General features: G+C 38.7%; 1 protein-coding gene across 1 annotated transcript in view; it reads right to left on the reverse strand.

Annotated features, from left to right (window-relative positions):
* Window positions 1–21,967, reverse strand: part of TAFA1 (TAFA chemokine like family member 1) — a gene marked incomplete at both ends in the record, with an annotated part of 422,084 nt that extends 400,117 nt beyond the window's left edge. The window contains one exon of the mRNA XM_081319076.1: window positions 21,850–21,967. Coding sequence (XP_081175202.1) covers window positions 21,850–21,967 — 118 coding nt within the window. The remainder of the gene's footprint in view (window positions 1–21,849) is intronic.
* Window positions 21,968–27,217: the final 5,250 nt, after the last annotated feature.

A 27,217-nucleotide genomic window follows, 5' to 3' on the forward strand; every position in this document is an offset into this window, starting at 1 on the left:
TATGATGGGTTGTTACATTCTGTGTGCAATGCTGTTCTGACCTGTTTTTACATATAAAATATCAGCTGTTTCCTTACATACCTTAAAAATCTTGATTGTACATGGAAGAAAGTGAGACTGCTAGTTCACCAAGACATAAAATGTTTCTGTCATTGGTCTGTCCAGTTGAATATTACTTATTACTGATTTAATATCAGCTCTCCAAAGTTTCAGTAGGGCTCAGATATCTTATCTATAGAAAGTCAGATGATTAATAGATGGAGCAAAAAGATATAGAATATCTACTAGTATTGTGTATTGATAATCTAGATTTTGCACTGTAGATACAGAGGACCTCCTTAAAACCTTAAATCTGGACCCAGGTTCCAGTTCTGGCATCTCATCCTATAACTTTTGTGATCATTCATGGCCTTGTGGAAGTGGACTGAAAGTCCAATGATAGGCATTCAGGGTTTAAATGTTATCTTCGATAGTTATTTTGCCAAATGTTCATTTATCCATGAATAAACTTCATTTATCCACGAAGAAATGTATTGAGTTACAATCCTCATCTGTCTTCTCAATTATATAATCAGGATTTATTTTTGCCAAGGGGAAAAAGTTATGAAACAATCGTTCAGAGTTTTCTCTGCCAATGTGAAGAGGCTGCCATGGGCAACTAATTTTAGTTACTATTCTAATCTCCACTTCTTTGGGTTAGATCAATGGTGTGTTGGTGCTATGGCATACTGGCTCCCAAGAGCCTGTTGCTAAATTATTGGGGATTTTGTAAGTCACCCAAGAGCAGAGCTGAGCTATGACACCTACTTTGCCAATCAATTTTTCCATGATTAAAAGCATCTGGTGTCCACAAATCAAACAAAGCCAGGTCTTAAACATTACTAAAACAGCATTGGTTAGAATCTAAGTACTTTTGGAACAGAACACTAAAGGGCAGTAAAGCAAATTATCCAATGCAATATAATGAAAGTATAAAAGAACTTTTGTGTATGACTACAAAAAACAACAACAACCTGAATCAGAAGTTTTCCCTTAGCACTCCAGAGAACAACCTGATTTGAGAATGTACAGGTAGTCATTGAATTACAACAATTCATTTAGTAACTGTTCAAAATTACAACGAAAAAAGGGACTTATGACCGTTTTTCACACTTACAACTATTTTAGCATTTCCCTGGTCACATGATTAAAATTCAGATGCTTGACAACTAACTCATATTTATGACAGTTGCAGTGTCCGGGGTCATCTTTTGTGATGTTCTGATGAGCAGAGTCAATGGGGAAGCTAGTTTCACTTAATAACCGTGTTGCTAACTTAACTTCAGGGATTCATTTAACAACCGTGGCAAGAAAGATTGCAAAATGGGGCAAAACTCACTTAACAAGTGTCATGGGAAAAACCCAATGAAAAAAACCAAGTGACAGCAATACAAAGCAATACTTCTTACTTTAAGATCCAGAGGTTTATTTCAGCAATAATTTGGAACACACACATAAACATCACCTACGTTAAAAACCCATTGCAATGAGGTCCAAGGACATAGCAGTTCAAATAAGGATGGCTATAGGCCAGTGGCAAATCAATCAGGTCCAGTCCCAACCTTTTATACCCTTTCTCATCCTAAGACCAGGGCTTTTTTCTCATTGAACACTCAGAACAGAGTTCCGGCACCTTTTTTGGATGGAACCTTGTAGGGTAGGCAAGGCGGGTTGTATGACATGTGTGAGTTCCGGCACCTTTTTCTTTTACAAAAAAAGCACTGCCTAAGACCATAGACAGATGGTCAGCAATCTTACACTTTCTGCTGACCCTTTGCTGAACATAACTTTCCACATACTCGTGTACATTGGAACCTGCATCCATCGGCTACTTTCAGTTCCCTATTTCTTACAATTCCAGTCTTTATGTTCTAAATCTATTTGAAACAAGCAAGCTTAGCAAAATCATATTAAGTAAAGGACAATTGCAAAGTGCAAAGTTAAGCATAGCACAGACTTTGGTTCAATACTTTTTCCATGGGCCTAAACCAGGGGTAGGCAACCTTGGCTCTTTTATGACTCAGGAACTCATGCTGGCTCAGGAATTCTGGGAGTTGAAGCCCACAAGTCATAAAATAGCCAAGGTTGCCTACCCCTGGCCTAAACCTTGCATAGAAGAACAATAGCCAATTTTTCATTTTCCACAGTAGCAATGGCAATTTTGGGCTCAGCTGTGGTTACAAGCAGAGCACTACCTGTATATGTATTCATTATTTCAAGCATATTAAAAGGGGCTTGATTCATTTTTATAGAATGGATTCTGGTCTAAATTGCCTATCAGGTAGCTTTTAAAAATAAGGATCCAATGGGGTAAAAAAAAGATGGCTCACTACATTTGATCAAATATGTAAAGCCAGCCTTTCTAAGCCCTCTTTCTGGACAAATCTTTTGGTTTTGCTATCTTTCCATCTTTGAATCTTGAGTTTTTATTGATGTATTTAAAAAAGGTACTTAGGAATTTGTGGAAGTTCTTTTTACATAACATGAATTGCACTCTTTTCCGTCCCTATGCCAACAGCGCGGCAACATTTGTTATTTCCTTATTCTAACAGACATTGCCATGGATCGATCAGCCAGCAGAATATTTGACAAGAAGAGAAGTCGTGTTGTTTGATTTTTCTCCCTCTTGATTAATAAGGTCACAGTTTGTAACACATGATTGTAAGTGGCTAAAACTGGCCTTAAAGCATATTTAAGATAATAGGATTGGGTTAATGAGATATTTAAGTCAGACACATCATTAAGCTATGCTTTGAGTTATTCAGAAAACCACTGCTGGGCTACAGCCGTCAAAGCATTGGTGGATTTCAGGCATCACTGAATGCAGGAAAGAACTCTTAGAAAAAGAGGAGCTTATTCTGAGAAACTATCATAATTTATTTTTGCCTCAAAAGAAAGCAATCCAGCAAATAAAAGTTATTTGGGTAGGCTTCATGGCCTTCCAAAAGGATTTCCCTAATGAGATTGGATTCACTTCAGTTCTGTATGCTCTCTCATATTATACATCAGAGGGTTTTAAACTGTGGGCCACAATTTGGGGGATGTAAAAGTAAAATAAAAAAAAATCAGGTTTTGGCAGACAAAATGAGCAGTTACTCAAAATTTGTTCTCCTCTGCCTGGGAAAACCAGAAATAAATCCCGAGTTACCTAGCACAAAGTTTAAGCAATGCTGGCTTCATGCTGAGTGGTGTATGTATATCAGTATATCTGAAGTCTCTGGAGTGCATATGAAAGCGTATGTGTTGGTGAGCTTTGGTGTTTTTAATCCATGGTTTACAATTTCTCACCTATCAAAATGAAAAATCTTTTTTGCCGGGTATTAAGAGAAAAGGTAATGATGACCTTTCTACTAACAGTGCTGGTAAAAGTAAATCTAAGTCTAGAAATTGTGAAGTTGAAAGTACCTTATCTTTTGATAAGAGGTACTATACAGTATATTTAAAGGGACGTGGTGGCTCAGTGGGTTAGGATGCTGAGCTTGTCGATCAGAAGGTCGGCAGTTTGGCGGGTCAAATCCCGAGTGCCGTGTAGCAGAGTGAGCACCTGTTACTCGTCCCAGCTTCTGCCAACCTAGCAGTTCAAAAGCACGTAAAAATGCAAGTAGAAAAACAGGGACCACTACGGTGGGAAGGTAACTGCATTCCGTGCACCTTTGGCATCTAGTCATGCCGGCCATATGACCACAAAGACGTCCTCGGACAAGCGCTGGCTCTTCGGCTTTGAAACGGAGATGAGCACTGGCCCCTAGAGTTAGAAACGACTAGCACGCATGTGCGGGGGAACCTTTACCTTTACCTTTACTATAGATTTGAATCTTGCTTATTACTAAACTGGGTGGGAATTAAATAAATGAAGGTACGATAGCAATATAGGGTTATCAAAAGTTTGAGACCTCTCCTAAAAGTATTTATTCAGTTCAATTATCTAATAGAAACTAAAAAAAGACACTTCCTTCATTTGAAATTATTCAGCCTAACATCTGAGTTCCCAGATACATGAAAGGTAAATGACCTGCTACAAATTATTGGTCTAAAACAGGGATCACTAAATGCCCCTTACTAGTTTTCCATATGGGAACAGAGCAGATACCTGGTTACTATCTTTCCCAGTGACAAGATAATTTGCATTTCTATTTAAATTACAATCACTATTTAAAACTTTTCACCTACACAAACAAACCATCATTTGCAAATCTGTATTCCTCTTTATTCATTTTTTTTTGCTAAACTGACTTCTTGGTTGAAACTCTTCAAGGCTCTTTGTGCTAAGAAAAGGGTTCCATCTGATGAAACCAGCATCATCCAATTAAAATGAAAAAGTTTTTTTTTGTTAAAAACATTGGGTTGCGTCTTCACCTTCACACCAAAATGCTAGTTTTTCATAGCCCTCCTTTCTCCCTTGAAGGATTTTTTTTCTCTTTTCTCTTTCTTTCTTACTCTCTTTCTCCTTGCCAATGTACAAGGAGGGTTAACCTATGGATCTAACTGTGATCAATGCATGATTCTAGAGCTTGAAACCTACCTTCCTTCCTGATTGTCTGACTGTGCCAATGACATAAAAGCTCATATAATGATGGAATGGGATAGTTTGCCATAGCCAGCTCATCACAGCCAACTCACCACAGGACAACTCTGCGGGACAATTCAACAATTCAATTATTTTAAATAATTTTTAAAATATTTTAATTATTGTCAATCACATTTGATATTGTGCCTTCTTTTGCATCCTTTCTTTAATGGTTCTATTCCATTATTTCTTCAATATTAGTGTAATTCTTGTCCCACAGTCAGTTGACTGTAGCAAGTTGGCCATGGCGAGTTGGCTGTGGCGAGGTGTCGTAGACCCGATGTAACAAAGCTACCTGTTATCTCCAATTCTGCTCCCACTTTTTCATCTTTCTCTTTGTCTCTGTTGCCCATGAATCCTTTTTAGTTTGAAAAGAAAAAACTTAAGCAGCACCAGCTTTGCCAATAAGAAGGAAAATAGCATTCAGCCACCTAAGAAGTTATGATAGCAAACAAAACCAATAGGACAGAGTAAGACTGAGGGGGTTTAACAAGAAATTGACTAAGACATGATAGTTTGTTAGACCAAATTTATTTCTCCAATCCACCTTCACATTATGTACAGTAGCTTTCCACAACTGGGTGCCTATCACATGTGTTAAGCCATCACAACCATGAATTTTGGGAGTTCTAGTTTCAACTCAGCTGGCATGTACCTTGGTAGATAGTTAGGGATATTTTGACTATAAAACACATGTTATTGGTGAGCAATGGGTCCCTGAGGTGTTGACTTTTCTCCTACATTTTAAAGACAAGCTTAAGGCAGGAAAATGTTACAAGATCTCTTTTTCCCCAGCTTTCTTCCATAGTTACCAAAAGCAATAGCACTTAGACTTATATACCACTTCACAGCTCTCTCTAAGTTGTTTACAGAGTCAGCACATTGCCCCCAAAAATCTGGGTCCTCATTTTACTGACTTTGGAAGGATGGAAAGATGAGTCAACCTTGAGCTGGTAAGGATTGAACTCCTGGCAGTGAGCTGAATTAGGCTGCAATACTGCATTTTAACCACTGCGCCACCATGGCTCCTGTTGAATGGAAATAGAAGCAATACTATAGGCCTGTCCAACTAATGATCAAGAGTTTAGGTACATGGATCTGGGCAAATGTAGTACATGATTTTTTCCCCCCTACACTTTTCAGAATATAAACTGAGAACAAAACCCATTCCTTACTAGCACTGATGGTGTTACCTAATTTGGTAATGAAATGTCTGCAAGAAAACAACCAACTCAGAGAGCACCAAGGATCACTTGCTACACTTTTTCCCCACAGGTGCAAAATATACATTTATCAGGCATATGATGTCCGAATAGTGAGCTTTGTTTGAAGTAATAATAAAATATTATGCAGCAGCACATATTAAAGTAAAATGGTAAGCATTCTTTGCTCAATAAAACACCATTTCTTGAGCCATTTCCATGCATTTGATCTGCAGCAAAGAGAACAAATTGAATTATCTGTGCTCAAGACAAAGACACTTCAGTGAATGGTAATACTGTTGCATTGATACCATTGTAATCTCAGAGCAGGATCAAAGGAAGAGTAGAGCTAAAAGGTTAAACACACACACACACACACACACACACACACACACACACACACACAAAACAGCACTACAGTTTATTCAAGCACAACTGGATAATTGCAAAGGTTAATTCGATAATGGTGAAAGGATAATTGCTTTTGTATATTTTAAAACTTCTCAAATGGCATTTAAACTCCATTTGTTCAGCAATGGGATCATTTGCAATGTTTGGATGGGAAAGGCAGAAAAGAAACTATGTCTAAAATCAGGCTATTGTTTCAAGAGTTTTAAATATTTTTGTAGCAAATGGGTTCTGAAGAAGGCTACCAAAATATTCAAAAATTGATGAACTTAGAGATTGCAATACAGGCCTGGGGAGTGGGGGGAACAGATATATTGGTTTGTTTACCAGATTTATAAGGCCTGCTAACTTAAGCAATGTGACCCTGGAGCCAAACAATAAATCAAAATGAGTATGACATACAAAATATAAAATGATGACCAAGCACCGTAATAAACTACTAGAAGGGGATTCCAGTAAACTGCCCTAAATGCTTGAGGGAAGGAAAGTTTTAATGGCTTTCCTAAAGGTAAGAGAGTAAGGGACTTTTGTATATTGAGAAGAGATTATTCCTGAGAATAGGGGCAGCTACCAAGAAGGCACACTTCCTAGCAATAGAAATAGCACTTAGATTTGTGTACCTCTCCATAGTGCTTTACAGCATTCTTTGGGCAGTGTCAGCATATTTTCCCCAACAACCTTGGTCCTCATTTTATCATTTTATCAACCTCGGAAGAGGATGGAAGTCTGAGTCAACCTGAGCCACATCAGATTGAACTTCAGACTGTGGGCAGAGTCATCCTAAAGAGGGAATCTGGAACACATTCTGTGGGGCTGGCAGATGTCCTTGGGAAAAGGTGGTCCTTCAAGTATTCTGATCCTAAGCTATGGCTTCATAGGTAACAGCCAACATCTAGAACAGGGGTCTTCAAACTTGACCCTTTTATGACTTGTGGACTTCAACTCCCAGAATTCCTCAGCCAGGCACCCTGGCTGAGGAATTCTGGGAGTTGAAGTCCACAAGTCATAAAAGGGCCAAGTTTGAGGACACCTGATCTAGAATCTCACCCAAAGGCCTATCAGCAGCTACTGCAGTTTCTAGAGTACTGTGGTATAACAAGCTGTGCCCATAACTACCCATGCCACTGCATTCTATGCCATTCTGTTCCAACTAGATTGTCTTCAAGGGTAGTCATGTAGCACGCTCTGTGGTTGTCCAATTGGGAAGGGACAAAAGTGTGAATGATCATAAACCCAATGAACCTGAAATATTAAGTAATTCACTCCAATAGGTTGAGGAGAAGAAATTGAATTAGCAAGTGGCTTTCCAAAGTGGTTTATCTTAAGTGCTTTATCTGAAAGATTTTGCTGATTCTTTAAACATACACATCTGGAGAGAAACCTGTCTGGATCCAGCAGGAGATATTGCTAAGCAGACATGAAAATCATTGCATTGAGGATTCTTGGTTTCTTCTCCCCTGAGCCATGAAGGAATAGGAGATCCCCTTAAATCAGGGGTGTCAAACTGCCAGCCCATGGACCGGACACATCATCTGGAAGCCGCACCCACCCCATTGCCAGCAGTGGCAAAACTGTCCCAATACATTACGCAACATCACATGATGTCACGAGTTTGACATGTCTGCCTTAAATCTTTGCATATATTTTTGAATAAAGCATCTTTCATTTGGTCTTTATAGATATTCTCTATTTCCCAAGCATTTCATTGATGCCTATCAATGTCTGTATTTCAGCTTATTTGAAAAAAAAACATTTTAATTAAATAATATAAATTAGGAAGCTGGTATGCTGCAAAATAAAACAGAAGCCTGCAACATCATATTAATTAGCAGCAATGTGCTAGTTTCTGGTAACTGACTCTTTTATGAATGTTCATGGTCATTTTATGGATATGCCTACCATATGGTCTCCACATCTTGAGGTCCAAAAATGTTTACATTATACTCACACACTTATAAATACACAGTACACAGTCAGAGAGAGAGAGAGAGAGATAGAGACATTCAAATATATATTTGCTAATGTCCCCCAAACCCCATAGTCTAGCAAGTCAGATTGAAAGGGGTAACTAAGTAATACATTTTCCTCCTCTTACTGCATTTCTTTTGGGATGGCTACTAAGAAATTATTCATCCCACTTCTATGCTGTTTAATTAGAATGCAGTACAATTAAAGCTTCAGAGAAGGAATCAGCTCAGATTTCTCATCTGAAGCACAAATGACCAAATTCAAATTATTATATTTTGGACATATTAGGCAAAGACTGAGCTCTCTTAAGATGGAAAGATGGAAAGAAAGAAAGAAAAGAGGATGATCAGAAGCCAGGTGAGTAACAGCAGAAAAGGGTGCAACATTAAAAGATCTGAAGAAACCAAACTGAGAAAAAACCATCCTGGGGGAAACCTATGCGGTGACTATGTATCTACACCGAGCTAGTAGCACATAATGAATAATAATTGTAATTAGGACTAGCAGATTTTTTAAAAAATTCCATTTATATCCCACCCTTCTCCAAAGACTCAGGGCGGCTTACAAGCTTAGCAGTAGCCTTCATTCTATGTATATGCCTGCTTATTAGGGCTTTCACACACACCCCAAGCGGCATTATTACAAAGTCAGCTTAATTGCCCCCAACAATCTGGGTCCTCATTTTACCTACCTCGGAAGGATGGAAGGCTGAGTCAACCTTTGGGCTGCACTAATCCAAACCCTTATTAATTGGTATAAAAGAAATACAGGAACTTTCTTATATAGTATAGCAATAGCACTTAGACTTATATACTGCTTCACAATGCTTTACAGCCCTGTCTAAGCAGTTTACAGAGTCAGCCTATTGCCCCCAACAATCTGGCTCCTCATTTTACCATCCTCAGAAGGATGGAAGGATGGAAGGATGTAAGCTGCTGAGAGTCAAACTGCCAAACTGCTGGCAGCCAGCAGTCAGCAGAAGTAGCCTGCAGTACGGCATTCTAATCACTATGCCACCACAGATGTTGAGAAGAGGGGGATCAGCTTATTCTCCAATGCACCTGAAGGCAGAACAAGAAGCAAGGAATGGAAACTAATCAAGGAGAGAACCAACCCAGAAATAAGGAAAAAATTGCTGACAGAACAATTAATCAGTGGAACGGCTTGCCTCGAGAATTTGTAGAGGTTTTTAAGAAGAACAACCATTTGTCTGAAATGTTATAGGGTTTCCTGCTTGAGCAGGAATGAGACTAGAAGACCTCTGAGGTTCTTCCCAACTCTGTTACTCTGTTATTCTTTGTTGCCATTTAATAATTGTCTGAAATTTTGGAACCCCAAACCTGGTAGCTCTACTGTAATGATAGCTCTGAAAATGAGATGGGTAGCCTCTAAAGTTGTCAAATAAATAAATAGCTTCCAGAATATCATGGAGCATTTTACAAGGGGAAGTGTTTGGAATATCTTTAAAAGGCCTCATAATAAGGATTTCTGAGGAAAGCTAAGCTTCAGTCATTCTAATTCCTACAAAAATACTTCACTTCATTTCTGAAACATGTCTGAAACTCTGTAAGATGGCTGAGAAGTAGCTTCTAGTTGGTTCGGCCCAAGACCAACCAAGTCTTTTAATCTGAACATTGGATTCTCGATGAATTCAGAGGAAAGTGTATGCACTTTTTATGAGTATGACAAACTGCTCATCTATGGGAAGGTAGATTGCTTGAATATGGCTTCTTTCTAGTTTGTGCTATTAATCTATCCCCAGCTTCCTGAGATCTTTTTCAATGTCACATAGCTTTAACAATAACCATGTATCTTTTAAAGTCTGTTTCATGATGAAAAATGGGGAGCAGGAGGGAAAACCTCATTGATATCCTTGGAAATATTTCTAGCAGCATTTTGTTACTCATCCAGTCTGTTAGAAATACTGACGGGTATTCTCTGGCATTCTCCCGATTAGTTTTAATTATAAAAGCAAATGTGGTTTAGAAATTATTTCTGAAGGGAAAAGAACTTCAGAGAAACTCTCGTGGATGATAAGTATTCTTGCACTTGTTAGTTATCACATACCTAATATTTGGATATTTTCCCTTTCCTTGTACACCTCACCAATTGTCTGCAGTCTCCCTGATTTACACATTTCAGTTACATATTCAAATAAGGAATCATAATAAAATAGTTAATCTGACTTTTTTCTCCAGTAACTACGCTATAAATACTGATCTTCAGGGGAAAAAAGTATAATTTCTCCCCCATTTAAGCCTATTTTGCACCAAGTTCAAATTGCAATATAAAGGCACAGTTCTATATAGTAATATGCTTTGGATCAAGCAAGGAAAACAAATAAATCTGACATGAAGTTAAATTTTGATTTTTTTTTTATCCAGTGGACATTTTACTGCAGTGAGGTAAAACACGGAAGTAGAACTTTTAATTTATTGTGATAGAACTTGATTAAAAGGACAGGGAAGTATGTTTGTATCGTGTGTGTGTGCGTGTGCGTGTGTTTATTTTTTAAAAGGAATCCATTAATTGCTTTTTGAGAGAGAAACAGATGGTAGCATTCATTAATTTATTTTTATTCCATAAGTATGCCCAGCTCCTTATAAAATGTTGCCCCTATCTCATAAAAACATTGAAATCCACAAGAAATTAATTTTAAGTTTTTATTTGATGCGTAGCTACTTTCTATTCCTCACAGAGTACAGAAGTGATTTGGGGAGAAGAACCAGGAAAGAACCCAGAAACAGAAAGAAGAAAATAAAATCCTAAACAATATTTAGAATTTTTTTAATGGATCATCTTTTGGGATTAATATCTGTTTGGGAAATTTCTTTGAACCAGTAATTACTCTTACTCAAGAAAAGACGACATTCCAACACATGAAGGAAACAAAGCACGTTTTAAAATCCTTTGTCTGAAGTGACTGCAGAGACAATAGGAAAGTGTGAATTGATAGGAATGAGCTGAAAGTCACAGCTCCACCTGGCTGTTCAAAACTTAATTAGAACACATTTTATAGTTGAGGAAGAACTTGGGGATTATCCAAATCATTCAACACATTCTACAGCTCAGAAAGACCAGTTAATAACACAAACACTTTGAAGTGAGAATTATTACCTACACAAACCTAAATGGATGGCATTCAGGATATCTAAAGGACCAGATTTTTCCATATGTTCCTTCCTCAGAAGTAGATGAAGACACACTATCATCAGCAACTAAGACACAGAACACTTCCTGGTGCTAGCCTGATTGATCACCTCACAGTCACTAACCATGATCACCTTCTTCATGCTCAAAAAAAGTTTTATCTTGTCCTGCTGGTAGGAAGGGCAATGAGGAACTTTGAAATGAGAGCTGAATTCTTAGTTCAGGGTGTTAGCACCATTCTCTGAAATTTCCAAAATGCAATGCCTAAGGTGATCTCTACATCAAAGTGAACAGTCATGCAGAACTGTCAAAGCATTCTCAAATAAACAAAATAGCAAAAGCATCTTTTCATTCTTTATTCTTATCCTACAACGTCTGGTTTGGATAAGAAACACACCCTTTTGCTAGCAATCATTAACTAAACAATAGATAATTTGTTATCATTCCCAGAGGTGGTTCACCTAGACAAGTTCTTCAGATCACTCCAGAAGCAGAAATACCATCTTTATACAACCTCAAATCTTTAAATCCAACCTCCTTTATACAACCTTATTTTGAGAAAGATACACCTGATGACATGTCTATGTATGTATTTCTGAAAATCAGAAACAGAGGGAAGACTTCAACTTGGGTATAAGAGGTATCCCATAACATCTTTCTGTCTAAATCAACCACCTATGGATTGAGACCTTATTCTCTTACTCACATCTCAACATTTGAGATTCCTTTCTCCATATACAAAAAGAGAATTATTTATTACATTGATGCAGAAGCAGGAACACTTGTGCTTGATTGTTCTGAGAAATAGTGGACACAGAAAGACAGATTTGAGAGAAGTAATTCTGTGAGAGCAAACAACTGGTTAAAAGGCAGGACTCTGGCTTTTCTATTTCCTATTTCCATATGCTTATTATAACATAAATATTATATGTGTCAACTGTAATCAACAAAAATACATATAGGAAAGCCTCTCTATGGACACAAACACAAAATCGCTTTGTATTAAGTTTTATAATATTATTGCAAGCAACTTAAGAGAAAAGGACAGTACTGCCAAATTCAGTTTCAAATTGTCCCACCAATGGTTTCATCCTCTTTCTTCATTTTCAGGTTTTTTTAAATGTATACTACTTAAAACACATACATGTACTTTTTCTGAATATACATATATTGCAAAGCAATTCCCCCTAATGCAATGCAATTTTATACACAATTTTCCTTAATACATTTTTTCTACTTTTGGAAACGTGCAGATATTAGTATATAAACTGCACTCTGAGTAAGTTATAGTGATAATCCACTATTTGTTGAGGTCATAGTTTCTAGAAAACCTGACCTACAACAAAATAAGATTCATTCTAATGAAACAGGAGAGATAAAAGATAAAGATGAAGCCTGAATAGAATAGGTAGATGAACAAATGCACAAATTTCTCTGTTTACATCAGACAACAGTTTTAAGAGGTGGAATTCAAATGATGCTGACAAATATAAATTCCAAGAATGAAATGTAAGTACAGAAACTATTGTGATTCTGTGTCAGCCTGTGCTCCCAGCAGATGAGTCCAAGGGATCTGAGGAGGAGGAGGAGGCGTTTGGAGAGCCTTTGGTGTCAGAGGGAGGCTCTGATGCATTACAGGGCTCTCAGTCAGAGGAAGACCTGGACCCCTCTAGTCATGTTCGTTATGAGGCTCAGCTGTGTGAGGAGGAGAGTTCAGACTCAGAGGAGTCACAGCTGAATCTGTTTAGAGATGCTAGAAGCAGAAGGGAGTTGAACAGAGCAGAGGAAGTCTATGAAGCAACTCAGCAAAAGGAGGAGAAGGCATTGAGAAGCCACGGCTTAGGGCTGTTAATAAAAGGGGAAGGTGTTGAGTGGTGCTGGTTGCTGAAGGCAACCGTTCATAGAAATCCAAAGAAAATCCTGGTCTGTTCTTGCTAATCTTCCTGTTTGAGTCTTGTTTGAGGTTTGAATCATTTATTTTTGTTAAGGAAAATATTCTGCTGCTTTTTTGTTTGAAGGACTTTATTATTTGGAATTGTAAATAAATTTGGGTTGGGTTTTTCCAGCCTATTGATTTAAAAAGAAAAAAGGGGTTGTCCTTGAAGCAAACTGGGACGGTCGTAGGCTGGAACACAACAGAAACTGAACATGGTCAAAGCCACATGAAACTCACAATAATTAAACAGAAAGTATCTGAGATTCAAGTGATATATTTAATTTGTTCAAGCAAAGAATTTCATTCCAAAGTGTTGGTTTTTCGGTAAAGTTTACATTTGGTATGACAACTAACAGAAAAGAGAAAACTCTTATAAAATCTTGGACTGCAGCAGTAAAAACCTGCTCACACAGTGTAATATAACTCTGGGAGTTGAAGGCAACAAGTCACAAAAGGGGCATTATTCCCCACCTGTGTTCTAAAAGAAAGCCAGGATATGAATCTAAAGAATAATGAATATAGAAATGTCCTAGTTTGATCATTACGAAACTTACAGATGCTGTAGAAACTTGCGAGTCAGCCAGTTGTTTTCTTTAAAAAAACATATTGGAAAAGAAAACATGCACAGTCAATGTCATATTCAAAAAGAATTAACATCGCATTATATTATTTCTGAAAATGAAACAACTTAGATTTTTAGATACACCAGCCAAGAGCATCTTCTATTCTTCCAAGAGAACCTTAAATTTCTGTATCTGTTCTACGATACATTACTTTATTTTACTGTTTTGCCAAGTTTTTAATGTGCATCTTAGCTCTTTCCGTTGCTATAACACTCTAAGCATGATTAATACATTTTATTAACCTGCAGCTATACAGTGACTAATGTATTTTGGAAATAAACAAATAAATAACATCTTGAAATGTGAGCGAAATAAATAACACCTTGAAAAATGTTCTGAAAATGTTTGTTGCTCTTAAAGTGCAAGGGTGGGTGGGAACATTTGCTAACCAACTTAAAATCTTTGGAAGGCTGATGGAGATGAGGTAGATTGGGGCAAATCATACAAATGTGGGTGGAACAATAGTTTGAGGAGAAAGTTTGTAAAGATTGTTCAGTGTTGTCTCCCTTTTAGGCCTTCCTCAAAATAACAATAAAAAATTACTGTCAGGTTTTCCACAATCTATTCTATTCAATATTCTATACAGTCTATTATATACAATATTCTATTGTATCAAAGCAGCCCAGCACTTCCATTTATTTTTGATCAATAGCTTTTAACAACATTTTATTTTTCTGTGGTCCACAAATGTCTTGTTCTCTCTTTCCTCCATCAGAATCCTATTCGTGAATTTCAGATCTGAGAAATTATGACCGATATTCCACATTATGACCGATATTCCACCTATACAATGAGTTATAACAGCAGTACAAACCAAGGGTGACTGAGACTCAAGAAGATGGGGTTATTGTGATTGGAGGAAACTTGTGAAGTCTCAGAAACAAGAAACCACCCTAAATAGAGACATAAATGGAAAAGAAATTCTGCTTAGCAATTTTAGAATACTGAATGGAAGGTAGGAGAGGCAGTAGAATGAAACGAGGAAAGAGCGGAGTAAACTACATGATTCAACAAAGCAAGATTTTGTTGAAAGCACAACAAAATTTGAAAGCATATTCTAATATAGCCTGAAAGAAAATTTTAAATGGGACAAAACTGGGGTATTTACAGCCTGATATATTGATGTGTGCATCATTACAGCAGAAACAATTAGAGCCCATTATAAGTCTCCATGTGGTTCAATAGGCATTTGACAACTGGAGGGATGGTGTGCAAAACAGAGCAAGCTGTCTAATTCCCCGTGCATGCTAGTGATTTGCTTTAGCAACAGAAGATACCTAAAATTGTTTCAAACCTAGTTAAATATGGGTTGTTCCCATACTGTGCTCCCAAACTTCCTGAAGCCTTTGCCCTAGACACCATATCCTTGGGCTGACTCTGATAGCAATAGCAATAGCACTTAGGCATATATTGCTTTGTAGTGCTTTACAGCCCTCTCTAAGTGGTTTACAGCGTCATCCTATTGGCCCCAACAGTCTAGGTCCTCATTTTACTGACCTCGGAAGGATGGAAGGCTGAGTCAACCTCGAGCCAGTCAGTATCAAACTCCTAGCAGTGGGCAGTCAACCTGCAATACTGCATTCTAACCATTGCGCCACCAGGGCTCTTACTGATATTGTGAGTTGAACATGGAGACCTGAAAACTTGTCCCTCTTTTATTCACAATTAACATGTGCAGTTTCTTTTGGGCTCAAGTTGCAAATCAAGAAACCACTTTGCTTTGAAGTATGACTAATACAAATTCAGAAGGAATAAGAGAATTTCACTATATAAGACTGTGCTTTGGATTCTTTGGGAAAGTCAGTCCCCCTCCTTGAGGGATCTCCTAATTGTATCATAGTCTCTTTGGAAGGATGCTAAAGAAATAGCACAATCTTTTGTCTGCTATAATTATAATAACCTTACACACATAAATATTTGAAATGCCAATCCATCACAAGTTCTAAAAGGTATCCCATGTTTAAACACTTAATGTTTCTGTAAATTTACAGCTGTTATCTTCATAGAAAAGATAAGTAATAGTGCATCTGTCTAAAAATAGATAATAGTGTGACCTGTTTGTCTTGTATCAGTATGAAGAAACAGTTTCCTGATTCTAGTTTGATTCAGATTTCCAACAAGCTTTAAAATTACACCGGCCTTGTTAAATTTAAAGGAAAGAATGGGGAGGAAGAGAGAAGTGTATCATCACCAGGTTTATTCTAATAACCCATGATTTATAAGTTTGGGAACTTTGAATCTAATTCGGTTGATGAAATTCCCCTAATATAAAAAGTATTATCTTAATTAAAAGAGTTATTAGGAACATAGCGTACTGATGTTCATAGGACTTCCATGCAAATGTATAAACAAGATTTCATCTTTAACCTTTTAGGAAAGCTATTCCTAAATTCCTGGTCTGGGTGTTCAGTTACATATCCAGACAGACCTTCTTCTCTATTATATGATTCTACAGAAAATGTAATAAAACTGAGTTTACAATTACTGCTGAATTGTTACTGAAAGGCAGAAGCCTCTACAAATTTTCAATTTCCTCTCTTTAGATGCTACAAATAAAGAAAGAAGTGAGGTGGAGATATTACAACAATAGAAGACCAAAAAAGGAGGTCAGTGGCACATGAATGTTTGTTGGTATACACACAGCATTCATTTATAGAGAATGTATGGACATATTTCATTCTTTCTTTTCTTTTAGAAGGAATATTCCAAATCATGCAGCCTACATATTTGTTCATAGCCAACATTCTTCAACAGGACAATATTTATTTCAGAAAATAACATAGCACCTATGTATTCCAACCTGCAATTACCTGCCCAAAACAAACTGGAAGAAGTTTCTCACACTATTATAATTCTTAAATAAAGTTTAGCACTACAGAACAGCTCTGTTTTGAGCCTCCAAAGTTAGTGAAAAATATAAAATCCCAGGAGGAGGCAAAACCTTGCTCTTAGCAAACCTCATTTTTGTGATGGACTAGAAATGAAAATACATTTTTCTTTTTTAAAAAAATCTGTTTGCTACAACAGCAGGAAGAGGAAAGACAAAAATAATATGATAATAAAGGAACCAGCTCATTTATTCTTAAGTGGAAAAGATACCTTTTTCACTCATGGTAAGTCTATACAAGCTAATAATTAAAGGCAAGTATCTGAAACAACCAGAGCAGATCGCGCCTTTGAGGGATGCATTTGCCAGTTTGTAATTTTCCTGAGGCCTGAAGAATCAAAGCAATGCCTTCTTGTAGTAATGACAGCAAATACACAAACAGCTCTGAGTGCTGAAAAGCTCTGGTTGAATTACCCAGGCTTCCAAATTTGCACTTGAAGAAAGCCAAGCCTGATGTGTCAGTGTGGGAGAGGGCCAGAAAATGTATCTAACATTGCAAATGACAAGGGACCAGAAAGAACAGGCTTGGCACTTAAGGCCTTCACCCTTTCAGGGCCGATTTTCATATTCTGTGAATTTTCCGGTCAAGTGCAAACTACCTTGCACACTAATACAGAGGTCCCCAAACCTTTGGGCACCAGGGACCAGTTCCGTGGAGAAAGGTTTTTCCATGGACTGGAGAGTGCATGGTATTATGTGCTGCCTGCATCCCATAGATGGGGCTTTGCTTGTTTGTGCAGACCGGTTGCTGGCATGCCTCAGCCCAGTACCAGTTCACAGACTGGGTGTTGGGAACCCCTACACTGGACAATATGAACAGAGAGCATCAAAAGAAGTAGAATAGAAGTAGTATTCCTATCATGCATTTCCGGTGCAATAGAAATTTCTCCATCACTACATTTTATGGGACAGTGAAGTTTCTAATAGACAACCTAATCCCATCTACTTGTTGCCTCTCCCTGCTCATTAGTTTTGAAACCAAAAGGTTAACAACCTTAAGTAAAAGTCAATCCTCAAACTCTAAAGTAGATTATTATCATTATTCCACTGTTGCTCTTTTATTCTACCAGGGGTTAAAGCGAAAAATTAAGAAGTAATTTATCCTTCTAGCTTGGCCTTCCACAATATATTAGCATCCACGTATACTGAACTACAAATCTTGTTATCTCCTACCAGGTTAGCTATGGATAATGAGAATTATATTTCAGAAGATGTGAAAGCTCTAGCTTGGGGAAGACTGCTCTTGTTTATTAATTCAGTAACTAGTAGATTGATGTTTTCTCTTACATTCCTTCTGCTTGTACTTATAATTTCCTCTATGCTTCTAATGCCTTTGGATGTTTGGATATCTGATTGTGGCTTATTCTATTGTTTTACACATACATTTGTGACGTCATTCTCAAGTCTATTCCCTGTATGTCCTCCTGTATACATTTAAAAGGCTTTTGAATGACCATAGTTGTTCTCCCCTTGTGCAGTTTTGCACCCCTACCTCAAAGCAGGCATTTTATTGCACTTATCAGAGCAAGTGTAGCAGATTCCAGTTGTGCTTGACAAATAAAGACCACAAATCTTGAATCCAAGATTAGCCAAGTGTGTTTTCTGAATGCAGTTTGTATGATTTCTTTGAGCATCAGTATGTTCTGTGTACTCAGAAAATCAAGCAAAATAGGTATATTCCAGGTACTCATGAGTGAATGTACTGTGCAAGCACAGCCTACAATTGCTGAGACTGGTGATTAACTGTCATGTTGTCGTTTTCACATTGGTAACAAAAATGAAAGCAAAGAGATTAATTCCTGCTTTTTTGCAGCAGATGTTGTACATCAAAATTGCATTACAGATATTTGAAGCTAGCATGTGCTAAACAAACCAAGAAAATGATGGCTGTGGTGACCCTTCCCTTTTCTTATTTTTTTTTTTATTTTCTTTAAGTATTTTTGTTTGTTTCCAATTCAGTGGACTCAGATTCCAAGAGAAAGGTTGAATATAACCAACAGAAAGCCAGGTGCTAAAGAGGACAAATAGAACCACTACAGGGGAGCCATGGAATTGAAACAGCATGTGTTTCACCATGAAAATCCCACATCTAAGCTTGTGTTTTGAGAGCAGAAGTAGAAACTATCAAACATGCCCTACATGTCTTTGTGCCAATAAAATTTAATTAAAACAACTGAACATTGTGCTCCAATTTTGCTGTACTAACCATTCAGGGTTTTTCTTTTAAAGTTAATCCATGTTTATAAATCCCATTTACAGTTCAGTTCAAGAACAATAGAAGTTGTTTACATTTTATAATATTTAACATGCTATACACTGATCTTTAAGTTAAAGAGGAAAGGATGCAAGCAGACAAGTTGTCTTCTTCCATTTCATTGCGCTTTGATAATTCTACTCTCAAATTCAATTGTTTAGAAAGACTCTTGTGTCTTAAAAATTAGGGAGCCTGACAATGATTATAAACTAGCAATGAAGTATTGTAGATCATGATCATGGAGGAGGAGATATAGTTGACAATCAATTATGGCTAGTTTTATTCTAGTAAAAACAGAGAAGTGTCATAAAACAACAGTCGTACATTAGAAAAATTATCTATTTATCCAGCTTGTCTGATTTTTAATTCCTTTTTCCCCTTGCTGCAATATTTTAATCTTTCTTAAACAGTGGCTAAGTCAAAGTGGCTAATTGAGAGTAAATGATGAATTCCTAATAATATCTGTCTGGAAAAATATCAACTGCTTGGAGACTAAGCTGAATATGTTAAAAATCTCTGTTCATTTCCATCATTAGCATATTTTCATTCTTTGCTGGGTATATCTCCCACATGCATTATCCAGTCAGATCACTAATGTAGATGTGTTTGTGTGTACAATTTTCACATTATGCCAACAGAACCTTCTCAAAAAACCTTGCAGCTATATCTTTCTAGAGGTTCCTCTGAGCATTGCCCTCTGCCGACTTGTAGCAATGTGAAACCATTGTGAGCATTTCTGTCAAATTCCACTCATCTGTCAGAGTAGTAGATTATTCCTTGAGAGACTGAAATTGGTTGCCTTGGATCAGAACACCATCAATCTTACTCATGTAGGGTGCAGGCTGACTACTTCAAAGTCTCACAAGAGGAACAGCTCTGCTGTTCCTAAGCAGGTGATGAGACAGTTGTAAAATCTTCACTCTATCTATATCACAGCCCCTGCGAAAGACATGTCATATTTCCCATTTCTTCAACATTTTATATGCACTCTATGCCATCCGCTTCTACTTCAATAAAGGAGGCAATTTTTCAAGCTTAGGCAAATACTCCAAGCCATGGAAATATCTATCTCTTATTTTTTCCCCTCTTTTTTCATCATGTTACTTGTTTCACCTGGTTCTGCAAAAAATGAAATCTCCTTTTTGCTTTTCACTATTTTTTTTTAAATTTATGGACTTGCTAATTCATTGTGTCATCATCAATGCCATATAACAGAGAGAAATTTCTACATCTATAGAAGTTTAGTATACTTCTTTTGGTGTTATTCCAGAGGAAAACATCTGAACTAGTTCTGCTTCTAATAATTGTTATTTTAATCATTAGAGGTATAAAGTCATACATGAACAATCAATGTTTAAAGCTTAAACCTGAATACAACAAATGCAATCCATTGAGATTGTCTTCTCTATTAAAATTATGGATGTACTAGTAGTGCTTCAATAGAGAAAAGGGGTGCTCTAATGCAACCTGCCATTCTTGAGTTTATCTAGGAAAATTCTTCAATCAAACATTTTTTTATTGTCCTTATGAATTATTGTTAGTCATTCTTTCTCGGACTATTCCATTCTGGATTGGAGATTCAGTGAATTCTGAAGTTGAATCCTACATTAAATTCTCAGTCCACACTGTATGAACCCATGCTTTCATCCATCCATTCTCATACATTTAAATCTGATCTTTAAGAGAAGATTTTTTTAAAAAATGGTATCATGTCAGCTTGGAACAACAAAGCCCAAAAAAACAAGCCCCACCATGGTCATTTTGTTTTCCTAAACCCTTCTGTTCAAAGCCAAATTTCCAATAGAGTGGTCTTCTATACTTCATAATTGATCACTATGACTGGTCATTTCCTGAATCAAAAGCCATGAAGCAAGTTCCAAACAAACAATCAGTTTTGAAATATTGCATAGCTGATCTCCACTTGAGGAATAGCGCAATGAAATGCCTTAGACTCAATCTTTCCTTGATCAATTTCTATTTCCAACACAAATATCCTTTTCCTTCCTTCAGCCTCCAAGCATCTTTAGAAATAGTGCACATCTTTTCACTGAATGACCATAACTCACCATCTGTGACAAATTCAGGCAATGCTTCACTATTGTTCACACTCCGTGCCATCATTTTGGGAGAACAAATAATTCTACAGCATGGGCATTATAGTAAAGGGTCTCCAAAAGATGACTTATAGCTGCAACTATAGACTCACTTAGCAGAGTGTAAGTCCAAGTGATACAATGATATACAAATAGAACTAAGAATATACATAGAACTCCATAATATAATCATGTATAATATATGCTTATATTTTCTTTGATAGGTCCTCCAAGGTGTTAAAATATACCCAATGGGAAAAAGATATTGCTTTTGCCTTGATTTTTCCTACCTTTCCCAGACCCATAATTTAAGCGCTGGTCCCTTTGTGGATATTTGTTTTTAACACCGGGATGCCTCAGTTGCCCACTCCCCAGCCAACGAAGGCTATACCTTAAACTCTGTAACCTGTGTTTTTTTTTTAAATAAGGTTTATTTTCTTTCTACCACCACCACATATATCACAGAGCATTAAGCAAAGACTGAATTGTCAAAGGTTTGAGTTACCCATAATGAGCTTCCAATGTAAAGTAGGAAAAAGAAGTCTCACACACAGAGAAAGACACAAAAACACAACCTAAATAAGTGTTGTACTTCCCTTCCAGACAAGCAAACATTAAGTTGCCCACATTATGAGATTTTTAAATGTGAGCTGATTGCATATAATCCATATTCTCAGGCCTATTCTGGCATCTCTAGCAGTATCCACTGCAAATAATCTTACCTGGTCTGGGCAGATGCTGCTGCTGAAATGTCTGCTGAAGGGACCCTTGGCAGAGCAGTACAGCACAGGCACTTATCCACAAATACAGGACCCAGGACATTGCAGAGACCATGGCCATCCTCTGAAGAAAAGGCAAGGCAAGAGTTAGTATCCCCACCAAGCAAGATCACTTTCTAGTTCCTTTCAGGTGTATTGGTCTTTCCCATCTTTCGTCTAGGCTGTGGTTTTCCTATATCAAAGAGCATATTCAAGAGACCTTGAGACCTGCTTCTACATCAACTTTAAATAATTCAGGAGCATAAATGAAATTTATTTGTAAAAGAAGCCCAGGGCTAGTGGAAGTCAAGCTGTAGCCGATGAACTTGGCTTGAATTACAAAAGTCACACCGGAGGGTGCATTTGAAGGCAGAAGGTTAGACAACTCATGCCTTGCACTTTATGTTTTTTTTAACCATGCCATTCATTATTTGCAATAGTTTATGCTTCTGAGTTTTCAGTAGTCCGCTATAAGTGATACTAGCATTTCCTTTGGTTTCTGCTGTGGATATGCCTGGCTGACAGGCACCTGTCTGGAAGGATAACTCTCATTTTCAAGAGTTATTTCACAAAGGAACAACAAGAAGCACAAGGGGTACATCTGAGGCTATTTTTGCCTTATCATATTCTGTTGAACAGGAGTATCGCTCCTACAACATTCTTTATGCTATTGAGAATTGCTTATTATAGCACTAACTCTTCCATTTACATACATCAAAGAACAATCTCAAAGCTTCATAAAATACTGGCTGTACGACTGAAAGTTATTGCATATAATCTCCCTGGCCAGTCTGGGAATTCTGATACCTTTCAGGATCATACTTAACTGCCTCATGCTCAACTCTCAAGCCATTAAAATTTTATTATCATCTGGTCTGCCAAGCAAACTAAGGGGTTTCTCAGAAACATATGCTTCCTTCCCCCATTTTAACAAAGCAAAGCAAAGCAACCACTTTTCTCAACCTTGTATTTTATCTAAATTCACCTACACAAAAGCTAATGTCTGTGCCTTTGGCAACTAACAGAAAAGAGCATTAGTCTGAATGAAGACACACTTATCCAAAAAAAGAAAAAAAAAGGGGGGGGGGAAAGGAAGATCTTTCTTTGTCAAGGCCTGGTAGGTGAACCCTTGTTTTCATTCTCTATTGCATCGATTATTGTATTATTCAGATGGCCTGTGTATAAAAGTGTACGTGTGCATGTGAATGCATCCATAAAGTTCACAGCCACTCTGCAATGCTTCTGATGCCTGCCAAGAGTTGGCTATTCCATGCACCGTCCAGTGTTTCAGCAACTCCTTCTGTTGCGCCTTCCCCATTGCCAAATTAATCAAACCACCGGCACACTCCTTACTCAGCCAATGACAAGATGGCATTTTCTTTCTAATAACCTAATCAGCGGAGCCTTTCTTTCTTTCTTTCTTTCTTTCTTTCTTTCTTTCTTTCTTTCTTTCTTTCTTTCTTTCTTTCTTTCTTTCTTTCTTTCTTTCTTTCTTTCTTTCTTTCTTTCTTTCTTTCTTTCTTTCTTTCTTTCTTTCTTTCTTTAAGATGAGGGGAGAAAAGACTTCCAGAGTCCAAGAAACCTCCTTCGATTCTCAGGTTAATTTTGGGGGCAGTTAAAATTAAGGCTGAACGAGAAAGTGTGTGTGTGGGGGGGGGGGGAAGAGAAGGAATCACCCTTCTCTGTTTTGGTTGGGAGGAAAAGAAGCATCCTCTGATCCACCGCAGTCTGTCAGCGTGGAGCAGAGATGTAACTGTGTTTTTGCGATTACTATTTTAACCATCCTTTACAATAGTAACTATAAACGGCTCTTGGCCCCAAAGAGGACGAGAGATGAAGTCGTCCAACTTTTTAAAGGAGACACTTAATACAAATGCACAATGGCAAAAGATGATTGTCTCCCGGCAGCTGCCATTTAATTACCTTATCTGCGTATCCAATATACTTGCCCGAGTAAAGAGCAGTTTACTTTACAGCTGTAAAGCCCTTTCTCCTCATTCCCTCTGCCTGACTTCCACTTCACTCCAAAGGAAAGACCCATCGGCCCCTCTCTCTCCCCCTCTGCTTCTTTCTTTTACGCCCCCCCCCCCCCCAACAAAGCGTAGGCTGTGGTTCCTACAGTCCTCATATCCAAGCCACGCAGAACAGGATCGATTTAGAGAGCGGTCTCCCCCTCCCAGCTTTGCAAGGGAGGGGTTCACTTATGACATCAACAAACATTAAAGGAGGAAAGGGTGAGCCTCAGCTGAGACTTTCATCCTTCAAGTGCTCTAATTCAATCTGAACTTTCCCCCCCCCCACCCCTCCACCACCAGCTAAGCCATGAGCAAAAGAATGGAGGAACAGGAAGAGCTTCTGGACCCATCTCTCATCTGACTGTGATCTTTGAACTGCACTGAGGACATTATTTTATACCCGCTCCCCTTCATCTGCCGCCCCCCCCCCTCCAGTCTCAGCCTCCTAACATCCATCTTGAGGGGAAGAAGGGTGGCTCATCATTTTAAATGAACTTTTATTTCTGGAAATCGCCCCAGTTCTTTGCCTTTCCTGAGGAACGCTTCGCCTTCTCCTCCGCTCCTCCCCAACCTGGCTGGTTCTTGTTTCTCTTGCCCACCCCGAAATCCTCGCAAGCTACCGGCGGAGAAAGCTCTTCCCCGGCTTGCGCTCGGCCGCCTCGCAAAGGCTGTCTTACCTGTGTACTGCAAGCCAAAGCAGAGCGCTCTGGAAGCATACATTGGAAAGATTTAAGACTTTGTCAAATCCATCTGGATGGACCACAATGTTGGGGTGTGCGTGTGTGGTGGGGTGGGTGGCGATAGAAATCCACTTCAAGCCCCCCCACCCCCGGAGCAAGCAAGCAAGCAAAAGAATGGTCTTCTTTCTCGGGATGTCTTCTCCTGAAGACCAAGGCAACCCCAGGCGTCTTGGATGGGCTGGTCGGCGTCTCTCCTCCTCCTCCTTCCCCTGCCTCACACACACCCCACGGTCTCGCTGGCCGGACTCCTCCGTCCAACTATTAGGAAGACATCCAAGCTGGCTCTCTTCTCCGCTCCGGTCTCTCGCAGGCTGTCAAAAAAGTAGCCCAGGATGGTGGGACGGGAAAGCCCGGTCGTTTCACCTTTAAATCCCTCTCTTCACACTCCGTCGCCCTTCTGCTCGACGAGACCTTTGGAGTGGGTCTTGAGATCATTCGTGGCTTCCCGGACACTTCTGCTGGATGAGCGGCGTGGCCGCTGAATGACAGACCAGCTCGCTCGATCGCTCAGTCGCTCGCTCTCCAGGGCACTCCGCGTCGGAGTAAAAAAAACACAAAAAAAACCACACCGATGTACGTAGGCTAAAGCCCAGCCTGGCAATACCCGGTGCCGATTGTCTGTTTGAATATATCCCTGGTTCGGTGAAAGTCTCGCATCTCTTAAAGGGACACGACCCCCGTTCACCAGCAGCCCCGAAATTGCCTCACCTGCTCAACTCTCCGCTTTCCACACCCGCCGCCGAAGCTGCCTTTTAAAGATGGGCAGGATTGAGCATTTCTGCCACTCGGTGTGTTGCCAACCAGCCAGCCAGCCGCCAGGGGGGTTCTCCCTCCCTCCCCGCAGCATCAGAGAAAAAGGGAGGGGAAAATCCCGGGGAAGCAAGCTGAGCATGGGCAGGAAAGCGTCGGCGGTTCAAACTGTGACCAGGAAACCGGGGTGGAGTGGGGTGGGGTAGGGAAGGGACAGAGGGGACGTAACCCAATTAGTCATCAGGGAAAAGAGTGTGCAAGACGGGGTCCTCGGCCTTTTCCTAGAGAGCATGCTTGGCATTTGTGAGTGGCTACCGATTCTCCCCCCCCACACACACACACACCCGGAGAAATACACAAAATAGCTTCCTTAGTATCACCATTGACCCCTGTGCCACCTTGCAGAGAAACTGAAGGAGGATTGTGGTGTTGTTTTCACCCCAAAGAGAGGGGTTTGGGTGCATTGGTGGCCCCCAGGGGGAGAGCGTTCTCTGTGGGCGCGCCAGACCTTTGGAACCGCTTACCGGTTGAGCTCCAGATGGCCCCCGACCTTCGCTCCTTCCGGCGCGATCTCAAAACCTTCTTTTTCGAACAAGCTGGCCTGGTCTGATGGGATGGGGTTGGGTTTTTATAAATAGTTTTAATTTTAATATGTATTAATTATTACGGGCATAATGGTTTAATTGCTTTTTAATTTTTGTATTCTGTTTTTTTTTATTATGTATTGCCCTGTTCACCGCCCTGAGTCCTTCCGGAGAAGGGTGGTATACAAATTAAATTATTAAATTATTATTAAATCTGATCAAAGGAATTTGGCTAAATGAAACCAGTAACTCTCTTAATATATAAGTTGATATAATAACCAGATCAAGAAACCATCCCTCTCTTTCTTCACGCTGGTCACTTTCCACAGGCATTGTCCCCCAAATGTGATTGTGAATGACTAACAACTGACCAGTGTAAGTGTTTACTGTCAGTGCTAGTTTTGTGCATGTATGTCAATAACCAAGCCCTTAGTTATCTAAAAATAAGTACAGCCAACTATCTCTAGGAGATGCCCACGTAATTTTTTCTGAACCATAACTGTTATATATTAAATTGGAGATCCAGGATAATTATTGGCAGTCAAATGATAATGCTCCGAATCTCTCTCTCCTATACATAAACGCACACACCCCTTCCACGCAGATCTGAATGTTCACAATTAAGTTATTAATCACAAACAGGACTGTTGACATTTATGTGCTCCCAAAACTGACTCAATAAATTTTGTCTTTTTATTTCTCCTTTATTGAATTTCTACCCTGTTTCTGTTTTAAGCATCAAGGCTAGGACAGAGACATCCAGCTTGTAAATTAAAACAATTCAAATGAAAAGAAACACAAAATATAAATTGAAACAATATTAACAGCTAATAGCAGATTTAAAATAAAACATAGACAAATCATCCCTGAAAAGGTTGACATAAGATGTTTCACAACCTACAGTAGGAGCCAAGCAACCTTTCCCACATACTACACAGACAAGTTCCTATTAGGTCAATACCAAAATTCTGAACACAACAGAAGTCTTTCCTGATCTTGGAGAAGCTTCTAGTGAGTGCTATGTGAGCAGATGGGTCAATATCAATATTCTGAAGGCCACTAGAAGCTAATTCTGATATTTCAGAAGAGGCATACCATGATCCCCAGAAAGGAGACATGTTTCATCATTTGCAGACTCCAGATATATTTCAAGGGTAGCTCCACTTACAAGATATTGCAATAGTCAAAGTGTTTTGCAGTGGAGGTGTGGATAATGTTTACTAGGTCTGATTACTTTGAAAAG

This window comes from Vipera berus (assembly GCF_964194415.1).
Source record: "Vipera berus genome assembly, chromosome: 2".
Taxonomy (NCBI): domain Eukaryota; kingdom Metazoa; phylum Chordata; class Lepidosauria; order Squamata; family Viperidae; genus Vipera; species Vipera berus.